General features: G+C 44.2%; 1 protein-coding gene across 1 annotated transcript in view; it reads right to left on the reverse strand.

The window, feature by feature from the left end:
- atp2a3 (ATPase sarcoplasmic/endoplasmic reticulum Ca2+ transporting 3) overlaps positions 1-18,846 on the reverse strand; it is a 71,607-nt gene that overhangs the window by 26,415 nt on the left and 26,346 nt on the right. Inside the window, exons 4-6 of the mRNA XM_062989114.1 lie at positions 13,754-13,858; positions 10,186-10,324; positions 99-179 (exon numbers count right to left, since the gene is read on the reverse strand). Of these exons, the coding sequence (XP_062845184.1) occupies positions 99-179; positions 10,186-10,324; positions 13,754-13,858 (325 nt within the window). The remainder of the gene's footprint in view (positions 1-98; positions 180-10,185; positions 10,325-13,753; positions 13,859-18,846) is intronic.

Genomic DNA, 18,846 nt, shown 5'->3' on the forward strand with positions numbered 1-18,846 from the left:
CTAACAACCGGTTTTAATAAAACTATAGAAATGTAATAGCATTAACACTGCAGATAAATAGAGTGGATGTAGGATTTACGGATCTTAAAAGCTGGTACCTGTGAGGATGGATTGGTCCACTCGGAGAGTAGTGGATTTTATAGAGACGATTCGGATATCAGCAGGCACCTTGTCACCAACTGGAAAAAGATATACAGGAAATACTGAAACTGCTTGTATTTCACTCAGTTACATCTGTAAGTTAGGCTGGAAAAGTAAGTAGCATGGTAAAATACTGCACACTTTAAAAAGTTCAACCCTAGAGCAGCATGATAATCCTCTAGCACACCAGCACAGAGTTTCTAAGCTCCTGGGTTTGAATCTCGGCTCTGCTACCGGTCGGCTGGGCGCCCTCTAGCAGGCTTAATTTGGCTAATGCCTGCATTAGACAAAATTGGCCTCTTGTCTACTGGGTGGGAAAGACTGGACTAAGGAATGGGGTTATCAACAGTGTGTAAAGACCTTGGTTGCCCAGGATGCCTGTACTGAAAGTGGAGGAGAACGGAGATCGGGGCGTGGCTGGCTCTCCGTACACTAAGCCGACCTCATGCGCAAATCCACCGAACTATGGGAGAATAAGAAGGGATTGGTGGACTGCACACACGTCGGAGGGAGTGTGTGTCAGGCGAATATACACCCTCTTTGGGCACCATCTTAGTCCCCAGCGTCGCTAAACTGGGAGAAAAGGTGGTCCCTAACTTGTTTCCAACATGGCAAGCTTCAAGCTGGTAACCAAATGAGTAAAAACCATCAAAGCTATCAAACCAATCACCTGCAACTTGTGCCCTTCTTAGGTAGTCATTAAAACTTAATTATATTATACATCCACTGTGTATCGAAGCCAATTAGTCGTAAGCTGACCTCCTCTTGTTCACCCATACTTCGATAGCTTTGAGCGTGAGGCCAGTCTCGTGTATGGAGAGTCACACACTGATCTCCGTGTTCCTTCACTTTTGTACAGGCACCTCGGGCTTCTAATGAGGGTCCTTACCCCACCCCCTGTTTTAAGTTCGGTCTTCCAACACAGCAAACTAGTATCCAATTTTTGTCTGCTAGGGGGCGCCCAATACTTGGGCCAGGACTCTGGAGTTTAGAATTTTAGCACTGGTAAAATACAGGAAATATCCGGCTGCGCCACCTGGGGTCCCCTTTTAAGAAGAATGAATTCAATAGACTGAAATAAATGTGTGTATGTGTGATATATGATGCCACATATAAAGCACAAATAGGATAACTGGTATCAAAAAATACTATTTGGATTAGTGATAAACCTGGAATGAATGAAACATGAGCAGAAATACAGCAATATATATTTTTAACAAGCGCTATTAGTCTAAAGAAGGTTTCAGAATCCAGCAGTTCTTTCACCTCTGCTCTGACAGCTATTGCTCTCCAGTAAAACACTTCATTACACAGATCGAAACGGTGGCCGGCACAAACCGCACCAGCCCCGAGGCAAACAACACACTAGAGGGGAAAAAGGACCACGTAACCTACCTTAAAAAGAACCAGTACACACACACACACACACACACACACACACACACACACACACACACACACACAAAGGCAAGGCCGGTCAATTCCGAGCTGATGTAAACACAGACACTTCAGGGAATCAACAGCACAATGAAGTGCTACATCAAGTAAATGAAGTAGAACCAATTTTAAAGTGAGGAAAAAAATGGAGATGATTAACGCTGGTGCAGTAGTACAATACAATCCTGAAAATATAGAAAGTCTGAAGAGGATTTTTGCTTTTAACTTAATAACACTTGACACTGGCCAAATGTTTCACTGGTCATGCTACTCGATACATTCCAGTTCTGGTTCCAGAACCGGTTCTAAAACCAGTAATAAAGTCAAAAAATGGCAAAATGGACCATGGGTTTATTGGATATCCAATTACCATGGAGTCGGCTTCCCGTCTATGCAGTTCCACTCTTCTGAAGTCTTTCCACAGGATTTTGTGGACCTTCTTGCTGTGAGGCGACAGTGCTGCCCACCGAGCCACCAACACATACACATAGATCTGCCAAATCGTCCCTTAGGGCAGGAGATTCGTTCTTGTAAATGAATGATCTTCAGACACACTGTGACCAACCAATAGCAATCAAGCTTTTTTCTTTCCAGTTGGTGACTGGCTCTGATATTTTTGGAAACATCCTAATGATGCGTAGCTTTGTGACTAGAAGTGTTACACACGTTCATTAGGAGAGATTCACTCCTGCTCTGATGTCGGATCTAAACTAACGATGTTGCATCACTGCAGAGACGCTTCGCTCCAAACAAATCACGCTGAATATGGTGATTATAGCATCGTTTTCTCACCTGAACCGAAGCTGTTGTAATTACAGGAAAGACGCAATTTTATTTTGTAAACAGTGGAAATAAGCAACGCTGGAGATGAACGGAGGAATCACGCATCAGTGAGCCAAAATAGCAGGCATGAAATTCTAGGGAAACTCGGGTCCGCTGCCAGATGGGGGCATGTTCAGATGGGGGCATGTTCCAGTGCTCAGTGATGGATGGAGGCCTCTTCATGTGAAGGCGAGTGAGATTTAAAAGGCCTTGATGAATAAACGCCGGCTCTTCTTCACCAGAGTCGACCTCTTCTCCCACTCGATAGATCTCACTCCTACATGTGCAGCTTCATGTCAAATCCTTGTGTAATGCCAGTTACAAAAAGCGTCCTCCTCTTCAAATGATACTTGTCACATGTCCTCTCCCACGTCTCCCACGTCCATCTCCAACACCCCTCCTCAGTCCCACTGCAGCTTGTTCTGTGAGCGTTTTTGAATAATATTAAGTAATAATATTAGAAAAGTGTTTGCATTTTAATGTTATTTAATGTTTTATCCTGGTCAGGGTCGTGTTGAGTCTAGTTTCCCTGTAACCACTGAGCACAATGCAGTAACACTCCCCGAACAGGACGCCAATCCATCGCAGGGCCTTATCAATCATGAGTGTATGTAGATGCCCTTCCAGTCGATAGCACTGCTGGGGATTCGGACCCTGGATCAAATCAGTAGTGGACTAGTGAAATTAACCACTGCAGCTTGTTCTGTGAGCGTTTTTTGAATTAGTAATGATATTACAAAAGTGTTAGCATACATTGTTTAATTTAATGATATTCTATGTTTTACGAACACGTTATCCTGGTCAGGGTCGTGTTGGGTCTAGTTTCCCTGTAACCACTGAGCACAATGCAGTAACACTCCCCGAACAGGACGCCAATCCATCGCAGACGCAGCCGATCATGACTATATGTAGACACCCTTCCAGTCCACAGCACTGGGAATCGGAGTGTTGGAGGAGGGTGTTTGAGAGCGTCGGCATATTACGGTCCATGATTTTAAAGTGGAATTTTAACAAGCTTATGGTCTGGTGTCCACATACTTCCGCCCATTAAGTGTCCAGACTGAGTGATTAAATCCTCACGTGTGCAGCTTTCTTTGTAACTGTACTTTACTTTATTGTAATGTTGTTATTTGTATAAAAGTGCAGATATTTAAATGAAAATGATTATGAAGTCAATATCCACTCCACTTTATGTCTCCTCCAGGCAGAAATGCACGAACCCACATCCATCCCATCCCTTAATATCTCTCTCATTCCCATTCAGTCGTTTTTTAAACGTCTTTTTCACCTCACATTTTTTCTCTCTTCCGCATTTCCATTTTCGACTGGCTCTGCCTGCCAGCCTTCATGAATGGCTTCGGAGCCCATCTAAATGCTAATGTGGCCGGCTCTGGGTAGAAAAGCTCTGGTTAGAACAATAGAAATCGAGTTAAATAAGCACGGCTATTATGCCGCTGGATGCTACGTTTGATTAGTGAAGGGTGCATACCAAACGTTAAAAGGACAACTGCCATGTTTTCCTTTGTGAGTGGTAAAGACTGGTGTAAACTCTTGAGGGCTCGTCTGTTATGTGACGAGCCGCCTGACTGTGTTACGATGATTTTTTCCCCTTTGAACACATTAACGTGTTTTGTTTATTCCCAATAGTTAGAACAATAAAATATTGACCAGGGCACCTTTAAACTATTGACCCGCCAATACACACAGGTAGAAGGATGTATTTCTTAGACAGTGTCGCAACCCTCGGGTGGGTCGCAAGCCAAACTAAATGGGTCAAAGAGAAAAGTAATGATAATTAAATAAACAAATTAAATTAAATAAACTTGCACATGCACGCTCCCTTGTGGAGGCTTTACGTTACATCTTGTAAACCACAGTGGGACCAGATTGCCACCATTTTTATTATTAAGTATATTTTGTTTGCCTGGGTCACAGTAAAAATCATGGACAAAATGTGGGTCGCTGCCCTGGACTAACATATTGGAGTCCAAACAAATTTGGGTGCAGAAGAAATATACAATGGGCAAACTGGTACCACTGGATATTGGAGCAATGGAAGAAGGTTGACTGGATTATCATGACCTCTGTTTAATTTTAAGGCTTATTTTATTATAATAGTGCACCACCGCTGGGATTCTGAACTCCCCGGTTCGAGTCTCAGTTCTGCTCCTGGTCGGCTGCGCGCCCTCTAGCGGACACAATTGGCAGTGCCAGCAGCAGACAAAACTGGCCATTGATCTGCTGAGTGGGAAAGACCGGACTGATAAGTGGGCGGGGTCTTCAAACATTGTGCAAAGACCCTGATTAGCAGCCTGAGGCGCCTGTACAGAAGTGGAGGAGCATGGAGATCCCTGAGCGATATCCGGCCTCATGTGCAAATCCATCAAAATATGGGCCAATAAGAAAGGGTCGAGGGACTGCGCACACGTCGGACGGGGCGTGGGGCAGCAAATATACCCTCCTTGGATGCGAGTGGGGTCCTCAGCAGAGGAAGACTAATTGGCTACGCTACACTGGGGGGAAAATACAATTTGTTCATTGATCCTGCATCACAACTTCCTACAGTTCTGCTCTAATATAAACTCAAAAAGCACTTCTGACAAAACCAAAACCAGCCGTAACAATGACCTCAAACTTTCAAAGCTGTAAAAAAAACGAGAGAAAACCGTTTCTTTTTGCTTTCCAGGCTGCCGGGCCTCGGGAGAAATTCCCCGGCGGCTCCTCGGGGCCGGCGGTGAAGCTTTTTTCCGCGTGTGAACGAGCCAGAGGAAAGTTCCACTCTGGACTTCCAGTGTAAAGTACAACATCAGGGCCGGCTGGAAACCAGCGTGTGAATTGATTTATATGTTTGCTAACTTGCACTTTTCAAAAATAGAAGTGCAGTTTCCAGCGCCCCCCACCTCGCCCAGGGCAGACGTGTGCCAGGGTTCTGATGAGAGGTTACGTGTGAGAGAGAGAGAGACACGGGAGGTTGGCGACAGACGGTCAGTCGTTCAAACACGGGTCCTTGTGGCTGGTGTTATTTTCCTCTGGGTTGCCATTTGTTTTGAGTCTCTCCTTGTTTTAGTAACCATTTTTTCTCCCTTTACTGTAATTTTTACCTCACCTCTCAGTGCTTTACTCTCTGGGATGTATAACCTTGTTTTTTGGATTTTATTGAGGCTGTATGTTTGTATATTTGTGACAGTGCTTAGCAACAAGAATGGAATCAGTGTTTGATAAAGAGACATGGCAGTTTTAGCAAACGCCTTCATTCCTGCCAGCTTTTACAGTCTGCTGGTTAGTCAGTCTCATCTTTTAATGCTCAAATGGTGAACATGTCGTGATAAAATATGCAATCAAAACAAAGGAATCATGTTTTGGTGTGTTTATGTAAAAGCATGTGAATCCATTACACTGCTTAGACTCTGGAACAGCTGGATCTGAGGTAGTGCTATCATAATGTTAATTATAATATCAGGGTGTTTATCAAAGACGGCAACACATTATAAATTGGCATTTTAGCCAATCTGGCAACGTGGACATTTATAAAACCATTCATTTATTGTAACTGCTGCATCCTGATTAGAGTGCCAATACACTGCAAAAAAATGCAAACTGCCCCTTACTTACACCTAGGTGCAATGCAGACTTCCCACTCCCTCTAGAGAAAGTGGACGAAAGCTGGACTACCTGACAAAAACCCATGTATACACGTGAAGAGAAATCCTGCCGATAAGCCTTGGTAAGGCACTCAAGGCACTAAGGCACAGAAGTCCAATGCGCTAACCCATCCACCCACCGCTAAAGTCTCCGGTTAAATCTCGGCTGTAATATCGACCTGGCTGGACGTTTAACAGGTACAATTTGCTCTGCCTGAGGGAGGGAGGGCGGAAGTGTTCCACATCTCATTGCAGCTGCAAGCTGGGCGCCCTCTAGCAGGCACAGCTGGCACTAATGCCTGTACAGAGAAAATTGGCCTCCAGTCTGCTGGGTGAGAAAGACCGGACTAATGAGGGGTGGAGTTACAACGCTGTGTAAAAAGGGGGTAAAATGCATAAAAGAAAAAAAACAACACTTCTATTACAAAGGTATAAAAACTTTACTAAATCTTGGGTATTATGGACCTACCTAGTTTGGATTAGGCATGTACTAGTCTGCAACAATGACAGGCTAAGAACAATGCAACAGTAAGATCCGATCTAGAACCATTCAGGTCAAATATAAGGTAATACACCTGTATTGATGTCAGTCGAGCCCTGAGAGAACACACTACAGAGCGTAGGCTCGTCTCAGCAGGGACTTTGGGACAAAGAATGGTTTGTTGCTGCTAGAACAGGACAGGTAACATGAACCTGGTTTTACTTTCTCTTTCACTCGCTATTTATTCAAGCTGTTCTTTTCTTGGTGGGTAGCACTGGGTTTCTCAGGTGGAGCGGTCTGTGTCCTTTCTGTGTGGAGTTTGCACGTTCTCCCCGTGTCTGTGTGGAGCACCAGTTTCCTCCAACATCCAAAGACATGCAAGTGAGGTAAATTAAAGATAGCAAATTTTCAGTCAAGGTGTTTGACATTGAACTTGAACTGGTTACACAAGATAGATCAGTTCATCAAGTTTAACGTCAAACACAGTCATGGGCCATTTTGTATCTCCAATTCACCTCACTTGCATGTCTTTGGATGTTGGAGGAAACCGGAGCTCCCGGAGGAAACCCACGCAGACACGGGGAGAACATGCAAACTCCACACGGAAAGGACCTGGACCGTCCCACCTCAGGATTAAATCCAGGACCTTCTTGTTGTGAGGCGACAGTGCTACCCAGGTGTGAATGAATCACCTGAACTAAACAAACAGGTGTCCACATTCTATTGGTCATATAGTATCCTAAAGCAACCACGTGTACTGTGTGTCAGACTAGGAGAAAGGCTTTAATTTATTCCGCAAAGCTAACAGTCACATGACCATTATAATGTATTTATTTATTTATTTGGGATTTAACACATATGTGTCATTTAATGGCAAAACAGCTATTATGTTTCTGTCTGTTTATTTTATCTTGTCTTTACATTTCGGGCCATTTTACACCAACTGCCATAAAAGCACCTGAATTTTCTGAATGGACGGTTTTCTGCTTAGTGAATTGCGTTTGTTGGCTGGAGGAGAAACGGCAGGGTACCACTGTGTAATAGACCCATCCTGTGTGCCGGATTCATTCACTCAAAAGCATATCGTTCTCTCCTCAGCTTCCTCCAGCTCTGTTCAGCAGGAGTCGCTTCTGATATGAATGAGCCAGAAATCCGCAGTATCTCACTTTCATTCCTCTGTTCCCTTCTTTTACTGTGGGTTTCTTCTAGCTCTTTTATTCCTGCTTAGTAGCCTCTGGCTGAGAGAAGGCTCTCTGCATAGATGCATTATCATCTAGTCCATCCTACACTCCCGAGAGGAAGGCTGTCCGAATTCTTAGATGCTTTAAAATGCTGCCTATTGAGGTGCCTTAATTCTAAGCGATAATCTGACTGACTAATGAGGGAGCATCCGATGCTTCCTAAGCAGTGAAGGCAATCCCAGAATTCAGTGCGGCACAACTTTTCTCACAAAAAATGACAAATATGGCGGACGAATGCGGAGTTATTTTCAAATGTAAATAAATCTTCATTGATTTTTAATTTGTATAAACTTGTTCAAGTGTCATTTATTTGCAAATCCGGTCTCAACAGTGACAGTTTAACCATTTTCGGTACATGAAAGCAGATATTAGCAATGATGCTAGCAGGTTGAGACACCTCAGCCAATTGGTTTGAATTACCTGAAGCTAAGTGTGTTAGCTTATTAAGCAAAAACTATAATCGCCGGTAAGTAGTGTTTGTTTTATTAGGATTTTAACGTCATGTTTTTACACTTTTGGTTACATTCATGACAGGAACGGTAGTTATTCATTACACAAGGTTTTATCAGTTCACAAGGTTATATCGAACACAGTCTTGGACAATTTAGTATCTTCAATTCACCTCACTTGCATGTCTTTGGACTGTGGGAGGAAACCGGAGCACCCGGAGTAAACCCACGCGGACATGGGGAGAACATGCAAACTCCACACAGAAAGGACCCGGACCGCCCCACCTGGGGTTCGAACCCATGACCTTCTTGCTGTGAGGCGACAGTGCTACCCACTGAGCCACCGTGCCGCCCCCGGTAAGTAGTGCGTCTAAATAATCTGCCTTATAGGTTTCATGTCTTATTAGAATCCTCTCTACCTAAGCAGCTGCCTAGGTAGGCAGTAGGCAGCAAGGCAGCTTACTAGGTTTTTTAGACAGACTCATTATTGTAATGGCCACCTCTCTTATACAGCACTTGTGTAAATGAGTCACAACACACATCTTGTGTATGGGGCTGCCGGTCAGTGTGACCATGCTGACTCCTGTCCAGTGTTGAAAGCACCTACAATGTGGACACAGGAGTCGGAGCTGGACATCAGAGCATTGGGAGAAGATCAACTGATAATAATAATAATAATGCTATCAGAAGATCATGTGACCATCCGGGCATGTGAGCAACGTTTGCCTGTGGAAGTTATGATACCAGGATGCTCTGTAGGATGAGCCAACATGCAGCATATAGAAGGTAAAAGACCTGCTAGTAAAAGTCCTTTAGAGCGGCGCTCCCCAACCTTTTTCTGCACCACAGACCGGTTTCATATAAGATATAATTTCACAAACCGGCAGGACAAGAGACAATAACACCCAAAGAGTTTTAGAAATTGAATTGCTCTTGTAGCGATCTCTAATTATTTATTCCTTCTGTGTGGCCCGGTAATAAATGACCCATGGACCGGTACCGGTCCGTGGCCCGGTGGTTGGGGACCACTGTTTTAGATGTCATGTAGTCCGAGCTGTTTAGACAGCATATTAAGTGGGTGGTCCTATTGTTTTGGCTCATCAGCATATCTATCTTTTGAAATAAATAGATATGCTATAAATCACCTGAATGAGCTTGTTATACAAGCTATTGCAGAACCACGGGCATTAATGTATTCTGTATAGGTGCACTCTTTTTGCAGCTTTAACAGGCTCCGCTCTTGTTGACTGCATCTGTGCCCTACTGTCAAAAAAGCATTCGTGAAATCAGGCACTAATGTTGGACAAGAAAGCCTAATGAGTAAACAATGTACCGATTAATTAAAGGGGTTCGGTGGCCTGCATACATTCCAAACTCACCGGACAACGTCTTTAGTTGCTACAAATTTTAAAGTACGCGGTTTATTTACATCAGTGCTTTTATTAACCTTTAAGCCAAATGAATATATGAATCACCTGAACTAAACAGACAGGTGTCTACATACTTTTGGTCATATAGCATTCCACAGGAACCAATGGGTACTGTGTGACAGACAAGGAGAAATGCCTTAATTTATTCCCCAAAGCTAACTGTCACTTCATTTCCTGTCACTGTACACTGCCGGCCGGCGCTCATGGAAAAAGAACGACTTTGGGCTTTTTAGTGTGGGGTTGGTACTGGTTTGAACACACATACACACACACACACATATTCCAGAAGGAAAAACATCAGGCCTTTTTACTAGTGCTATACTGGCATAAATAATCCCTAACCTCTAACAAATCTGAATGGTCCACGTTCACTAAAGTGAACGTGGACCATTCAGATTTGTTAGAGGTTAGGGATTATTTATGCCAGTACAGCACACTGGTTCAACTTCCAATTGATAAATTTTAGAGATGAAGAAGCGAAAAGGAAAACGTAGAGACATGAGGGTGATGAGAAGGATGACGATCATGTTGAATCATGCCTACCAGCCACCTCCACGACGTCTCCTGGAACGATGTCGCGAGCCTTAATCCTCTGCACGCCTTTGCGGTTCATGCGATACACTTTGCCCATCTCTGGCTCGTACTCCTTCAGAGCCTCGATGGCATTTTCTGCATTACGCTCCTGCAACAGAGATTACAAAAGACCCCAAGGTCTAAATTTTATTTAGTCCAGTCTGTACATACTCCATCTTAGGGATGTAACGATACACTCTACCCACGATGCGATGCGATTCACGATACTGAATGTCCTTTTATTTCTGAGGTTGGTACAAACTATGCAAAACAATGCTGAACATTTCCCTTTTTGTGTAAAAAAAGAACTGAAATGAAATAAATCCCACATTAAATAAATAAATGAATGAGACAAATAAAGGAAGTATCCTCACATAAATACATATGGCTGGAAAATTCCGAACCTGGCAACCCTGTAGTGACGTAAACCAGGCGAGGTGAATAGCGCCAGTGTTCTCTTCTGTTTAAAGTGAATATCGATTCATTATACATGTAAACCGATTTGAATCGTTACACATGTGAATCGATTTTTAACTGTCTTGTGGTGCGTCGTTACATCCCTACTCCATCTACATCATTGTCATTGTTCTACATTGCTTAGTGCTACCGTCCTGCCCCGATAGCCTGGATGAGAGCCGAGATTCGAACTCTAGAGCTCGAGATCTCAGCACTAAGTACCAAAAATTTTCTGTTCATTTCATATTCAGCTCCAATATTTATTTGGAAAAGAGAATCTAAGGTAAAAGGTGTTCCCGGGGGGGGGGGGGGGGGGGAGGCAGGCTCTTTATCAGCAGTGAAGTCATAAAGATACACCAGCACTGAGCACACAATACAAAGAGGAGCAGAATCTCTTCCAAATGCAAATCTCAGGCAAATAGGAAGCACAACCGCCAGCGGGTATTAAATTTCATGCCAACGAGCGCTTTGTAAAAGAAAGAGGGTAGCTCGGTGCCACATAATGATGACATATTTCCCTAATTTCGTTCTATGCTGGCATTTAAGCTTAGAGATGACAGGCCTTACTTTCTGGCTCATTTTATTTCGTGTCTCCTGTCACTGGAACATACACACACACACACACACACACACACACACACACACACACACACACACACACACACACAGTGACCATTTAATCTTTCCTTGCTATTCGTATAACTGTTCGGCTAAAATTACTTACTCACTTTCTTAACCGCTTATCCAATCAGGGTCGCAGGGGGGTGCTGGAGCCTATCCCAGCTTTTCAATGGGCGCAAGGCACACAGTAACACCCTGGACGGGGCGCCAGTCCATCGCAGGGCAGACACACATACACACACACACACACCCATTCACCTGTAGGGCAATTCAGTGTCTCCAATTAACCTGACTACATGTTTTTGGACTGTGGGAGGAAACCGGAGCTCCCGGAGGAAACCCACACAGACACGGGGAGAACATGCAAACTCTGCACAGAAAGGACCTCTGCACTGTGAGGCGACAGTGCTGCCCACCGATCTGCTAAAATCAAATCTGAAAATAGTACAATAAGACTAATAGATGACCGGGCACCTACACAGACACATGATTGGCTGTGTGTCTGTAGGGGGAGGGACAATGGCTGGTGTAAGAGCGGCATATGCTGACCGGTTGAGGCGCATGCACTGATCATAGATGGCAGTGCGTGGCTCTCCGCATGCGATACTGCGCTCTGTGATACCCGGCCCTTGGCTGGCCGGACCCCTACAGAGACATGATTGGCTATGTGCGAGGGAGGGCGGGTCAAAAGGGATTTCTCATTGCTGTTACAATTGTGGCCTCTGCTGGCTGGTCGAAGGCGCCTGTGCAGAGACGGTGAATAATAGAGATCAGTGCGTGACCCTGCCTTATGCAGATGAAAAGAAGCGGTTGATAAACATAGCATCTAAACTTCTTGGTAAAGCAATCCAAGCAACTGAGGGTTTAGGGGCCTTGCTCAAGGGCCCGACATTGGCAGTATGGTAGCCGTGAGTCTTGAGTCTGTGCCTAGTCCAGTAGCCTAACCGCTCAGCCAATGCTCTGCTGTTTGAAATGCCATCAGTTATTATAGAGAAACAAAATGTTACATAAAACGTCACATTTTGTCCTTTACGCAACTCCAAAAAAGTGTTTCTTCCTCCATTTATCAACCGCTTTAAGCTGGTCAGTGTTGCGGTGAGTCCAGTTCACCTGGAAAACACAGTGTGCAGGGCAGAAATCCTCTGACCACTGTGTGTCTGGAGGTTGAATCAGACAGTGTCAAAACTATAATGTGTTCTGTTTTAGTGACGCGAACAGGTGGACAGACTCTGAGTTTCTAAAACGTTGTGTAACTGCATGACCTGATTTGGTTCATTTTGAATGCGTAATTTGTGTTTATAAATTGCAAATGAGCCAAGGATTGAATGCTAAGACCTGAATTAATTGTGACCTGTGGGCTGAAGTTATTCATGCCATACAATAACAACACAAACCGGCTCAAATAAAGAGAATAAATTGACTCCTTTTCACTTCTGAATCAAAAGAGAAGCAATATACACTGATCAGCCATAACATTAAAACCACCTCCTTGTTTCTACACTCACTGTCCATTTTTTCAGCTCCACTTACCATATAGAAGCACTTTGTAGTTCTACAATTACTGACTGTAGTCCATCTATTTCTCTGCATGCTTTGTTAGCCCCCTTTCATGCTGTTCTTCAATGGTCAGGACTCTCACAGGACCACCACAGAGCAGGTATTATTTAGGTGGTGGATCATTCTCGCAACTGCAGTGACACTGACATGGTGGTGGTGTGTTAGTGTGTGTTGTGCTTGTTGTGCTGGTATGAGTGGATAAGACACAGCAGTGCTGATGGAGTTTTTAAACACCTCACTGTCACTGCTGGACTGAGAATAGTCCACCAACCAAAAATATCCAGCCAACAGTGCCCCTTGGGCAGCGTCCTGTGACCACTGATGAAGGTCTAGAGGATGACCAACTCAAACAGCAGCAATAGATGAGCGATCGTCTCTGACTTTACATCTACAAGGTGGACCAACTAGGTAGGAGTGTCTAATAGAGTGGACAGTGAGTGGACACGGTATTTAAAAACTCCGGCAGCGCTGCTGTGTCTGATCCACTCATACCAGCACAACACACACTAACACACCACCACCATGTCAGTGTCACTGCAGTGCTGAGAATCATCCACCACCTAAATAATACCTGCTCTGTGGTGGTCCTGTGGGGGTCCTGACCATTGAAGAACAGCATGAAAGGGGGTTAACAAAGCATGCAGAGAAACAGATGGACTACAGTCAGTAATTGTAGAACTACAAAGTGCTTCTAAATGGTAAGTGGAGCTGATAAAATGGACAGTGAGTGTAGAAACAAGGAGGTGGTTTTAATGTTATGGTTGATCAGTGTACACGGCTACATAAAAACAGCAAACATGAAGCCTTCTGGGATTTCATCTAACCATTGGCTCTTATTCCTGGGTGTATATTATGTTAACAGGGCTGCTAGACGTCCCCGATCCTAACCCATGCTCACACGCACCTGCCAAACTCCGATGATGGCATTAGCAGCCAGGATGAGCAGGATGACCAGGGGCTCCACAAAAGCTGTAGTGGACTCCTCTCCATCCTCGAACAGCGCCAGCACCTGCAAGAGAAACAGCGCTCATGTTTTACACACTTAGTAGTTACTGTTTACACAAGATTCATCAGTTCAAGTTTAATATCAAACAGTCATGGACAAGTTGGTATGGACCCGGACCGCTCCACCTGGGAAACGAACTCAGGACCTTCTTGCTGTAAGGCGACAAAAATTAATGCCCCAGACAAGATCAGAGTGTATATACACATAAACATCTTTGTTTGTAAAATGTTATATTCAGTATTATCATTTTCAAATCTACATCGATGGAGGAGTTACTGATTCAAAAAGAGCAGTTTTTAGACGGAGCTCTATGGTCACTGGTGCTATCTTTGGTACATGCCCTGCGGGCGACTCACATGTTCCCTGTGGGCGACCAGGTGCCCGCGGGCACCGTGTTGGTGACCCCTGCTTTATACTCATGGCAGTGTTCCTGCACCACACATGCAGTGGGACTCACAAAAGCTTGTTTATTCACACCTCCACAAAGTCAGCACACCTACCAGCTCCGGAAATAAAAGTTTAAGAAATCGGCCTCCATTCAGCCCTGAATGGCCAGTCCAAACTGAAAGTGGCAGTTAGGATGTGTTCTAATAGGGTAAATATGAGTGCTTGAATCGGCACTTTGTTGGTCTGTTCGGACCGGTTTCGGGAAGTCGAACAGCTGTGTTGTTGGTTCATTATGACTCTGTGGTTTATGAAATTGAGTTTTACAGTCTAAAAGCTGCAAACATTAGGTCTTAGTGACAGACGTCTGAGCTTTGTGGGGATCCTTCTGACTGCAATTAACAGCTTCTGGAAACGGAAATGTGACAGGCTGTTAGAGAAGCTGTCAGGAGTGAATAAGCTGAAGAACGTTTCGACTAGGTGTCGTGTACCTCTGTAACCCACCCATACGTTTTAAAAGTATGACTACAGCAGGCTTTCAAACACACTGTGAATGGAATTCACTCTGTGGATAAGAGTGGAAGAAGAGTGGAAGCTGTTATAGCTGCAAAGGACAAGGGGGCATCTCCATATTAATGGTTATGGATGTAGAGTGGGATGTCGTAAAAGCTCCTTTAGGGGTTCTAATACTTTTGCACCAATTTGAAAACACAGTGGGGTTGTATCGAACTGTTTACCCTGCCAGTAGATGCACCAACTTTCAGGAGTGCACACTTTCCTTCTATATATATATATATATATACAGTGTATCACAAAAGTGAGTACACCCCTCACATTTCTGCAGATATTTAAGTATATCTTTTCATGGGACAACACTGACAAAATGACACTTTGACACAATGAAAAGTAGTCTGTGTGCAGCTTATATAACAGTGTAAATTTATTCTTCCCTCAAAATAACTCAATATACAGCCATTAATGTCTAAACCACCGGCAACAAAAGTGAGTACACCCCTAAGAGATTACACCCCTAAATGTCCAAATTGAGCACTGCTTGTCATTTTCCCTCCAAAATGTCATGTGATTTGTTAGTGTTAATAGGTCTCAGGTGTGTATAGGGAGCAGGTGTGTTCAATTTAGTAGTACAGCTCTCACACTCTCTCATACTGGTCACTGAAAGTTCCAACATGGCACCTCATTGCAAATAACTCTCTGAGGATCTTAAAAGACGAATTGTTGCGCTACATGAAGATGGCCAAGACTACAAGAAGATTGCCAACACCCTGAAACTGAGCTGCAGCACAGTGGCCAAGATCATCCAGCGTTTTAAAAGAGCAGGATCCACTCAGAACAGACCTCGCGTTGGTTGTCCAAAGAAGCTGAGTGCACATGCTCAGCGTCACATCCAACTGCTGTCTTTGAAAGATAGGCGCAGGAGTGCTGTCAGCATTGCTGCAGAGATTGAAAAGGTGGGGGGTCAGCCTGTCAGTGCTCAGACCATACGCCGCACACTACATCAAATTGGTCTGCATGGCTGTCACCCCAGAAGGAAGCCACACACGCGAGACAGACACAAGAAAGCCCGCAAACAGTTTGCTGAAGACATGTCAACAAAGGACATGGATTACTGGAACCATGTCCTATGGTCTGATGAGACCAAGATTAATTTGTTTGGTTCAGATGGTCTCAAGCATGTGTGGCGGCAATCAGGTGAGGAGTACAAAGATAAGTGTGTCATGCCTACAGTCAAGCATGGTGGTGGGAATGCCATGGTCTGGGGCTGCATGAGTGCAGCAGGTGTTGGGGAGTTACATTTCATTGAGGGACACATGAACTCCAATATGTACTGTGAAATACTGAAGCAGAGCATGATCCCCTCCCTCCGGAAACTGGGTCGCAGGGCAGTGTTCCAGCATGATAATGACCCCAAACACACCTCTAAGACGACCACTGCTTTATTGAAGAGGCTGAGGGTAAAGGTGATGGACTGGCCAAGCATGTCTCCAGACCTAAACCCAATAGAACATCTTTGGGGCATCCTCAAGCGGAAGGTGGAGGAGCGCAAAGTCTCGAATATCCGCCAGCTCCGTGATGTCATCATGGAGGAGTGGAAAAGCATTCCAGTGGCAACCTGTGAAGCTCTGGTAAACTCCATGCCCAGGAGAGTTAAGGCAGTTCTGGGAAATAATGGTGGCCACACAAAATATTGACACTTCAGGAACTTTCAATAAGGGGTGTACTCACTTTTGTTACCAGTGGTTTAGACATTAATGGCTGTATATTGAGTTATTTTGAGGGAAGAATAAATTTACACTGTTATATAAGCTGCACACAGACTACTTTTCATTGTGTCAAAGTGTCATTTTGTCAGTGTTGTCCCATGAAAAGATATACTTAAATATCTGCAGAAATGTGAGGGGTGTACTCACTTCTGTGATACACTGTATATATATATATACAGTACAGTATATATACTGTATATATACATACAGCAATCAGGCATAACATTATGACCACATTCCTAATATTGTGTTGGTCCCCCTTTTGCTGCCAAAACAGCCGAGCAACTGTGATGCTCTGTCTATTCTGACACCTTTCTATCAGAACCAGCATTAACTTCTTTAGAAATTTGAGCTGCAGTAGCTCGTCTGTTGGATCGAACCACACGGTCCAGCCTTCGCTCCCCACGTGCTTCAATAATACTTGGCATTTTTCCTGCTTCTAACACATCAACTTTGAGGATAAAATGTTCACTTGCTTAATATCTCACCCACTAACAGGTGCTGTGATGAAGAGATAATCAGTGTTATTCACTTCACCTGTCAGTGGTCATAATGTTCTGCCTTGTCGGTGTGTATGTATACATATATAAATAAAACTTTATCATAGGTATTTATGTGTAAGACAAACCACTATATATAGGGTTGGGTATTATCCACAGGTATCCGTCGGTGGGTCTCCTCGAGAATTATCCTTCGATATATTTCCTAACCAGCACTTATTCTTGTATGTTCTAAATACTTCTGTAAATAATGACATGAAATAAACACTATACACAGTACAATAGACACACAGTGCAGCAATTTTCCCAGAGTTCTGTGTGCTCTTATTGGAGAAAGCGTCTTACACCTACAGTCGGTTTTTAATTAAATGGAAAAAGCACCACCACAACTCGAGCCTCCGCTTTGCCTTTCAAATGCAGGAAGTGCGTCCATTGTTCAGGTGACCTTTTATTGTACGACATGCTCTGCCCAGCTGGCACAAAGTCACTAAAGCTGAATACATTGTTTTCACTTTTAACATGAGGTGGTGGTGTACAAACACCTACACTCAAACATAAAACAGATCTGTTGCTTTTTTTCTGCTGGACGAGATGCACAGAATCTGACTTGACGATGGAAACATGACAGTGAATGAGATAAACGCCTAAACAAATATGAGGACAAAGGGATCAGTGAATTCTATTAGGAAAGAACGCTTTTATTTGTCATATATACATATACATGGAATAATATTGAAAGCTGGGGTCAGAGCGCAGGGTCAGCCACTGTACAGCAGCCCTGGAGCAGACGGGGTTAAGAGCCTTGCTCAGAGGCTCAACAGTAGCTGCAAAGCAGAGCCTGGATTTGAACCTACAATCTTCCGACTGATAACCTACCCACTAGGCTACCACTGTCCCTGTAGCACAAACAGATGGCACCTGTTTATATTATACCTAGTGCAAAAGTATGTGGACACACCGGTCGGCTGGGAACCCCCTAGTGGGAATACTTGGCAATGCTTTAAGCAGACAAAATTGGCCATTAAGTCTGTTGGGTGGGAAAAAAACGGACCGAAAAGTGGGCGAGGTCTTCAACACTGTGCAAGGACACTAATTTGTGCCCATGCATAAATAGAATAGCAAAAAAAGGTCCCCAGGTGGCACAGTGGGCACACCAGCGCCGCGATTCTGGACTATTCTGGACCTCGGTTCGAAACTCAGCGCTGCCACTGGTCGGCTGGGCGCCATCTAGCAGGCATAATTGGCAGTGCCTGCAGGTAGGGATGACTGGAATATGTGGGCGGGGTCTTCAAACGCTATGTAAGGACCCTAATTGGCGGATAGAGGCGCCTCTGCAGAGGGGGTTGGAGGAGGCGTGGTCAGTAATATACCCACCTCAAACTGCAAGACAAATTGACTATGCTTAATTGGAAGGAAATGGGAGAAAAACACGTAATATAGCAAAAAAAAAAAAATTAAGTATGTGGACACCTGGCCCTGAGCTTGATGGACATTCCATTTCAAAACACACACATACATGTGCACACACACACTTTGCCACTATAACAGCCTCCACTTATTTGGAAAGTCTTTTTACAATATTTATGTGTCTGGACTAATTTGTGCCCATTAAATAAAAGGTCAGGCACTGACCTTGGCAAGAAGGCCTGACTCACAGTCCACATTCCAGTGTATCCTAAGGTGCACAATGGCGTTGAGGTCAGGGCTCTGTGCAGGCCTCATTTTATGTGCGAGTGCATCGTTTGCCCATGGAAGAGATGGCACTGGGATGCACTTTAACGAAAGGACCTGCTGATAACAACTCTAAACCCTTTACAGTCTCAAA

This window comes from Trichomycterus rosablanca, chromosome 26 (assembly GCF_030014385.1).
Source record: "Trichomycterus rosablanca isolate fTriRos1 chromosome 26, fTriRos1.hap1, whole genome shotgun sequence".
Taxonomy (NCBI): Eukaryota; Metazoa; Chordata; class Actinopteri; order Siluriformes; family Trichomycteridae; genus Trichomycterus; species Trichomycterus rosablanca.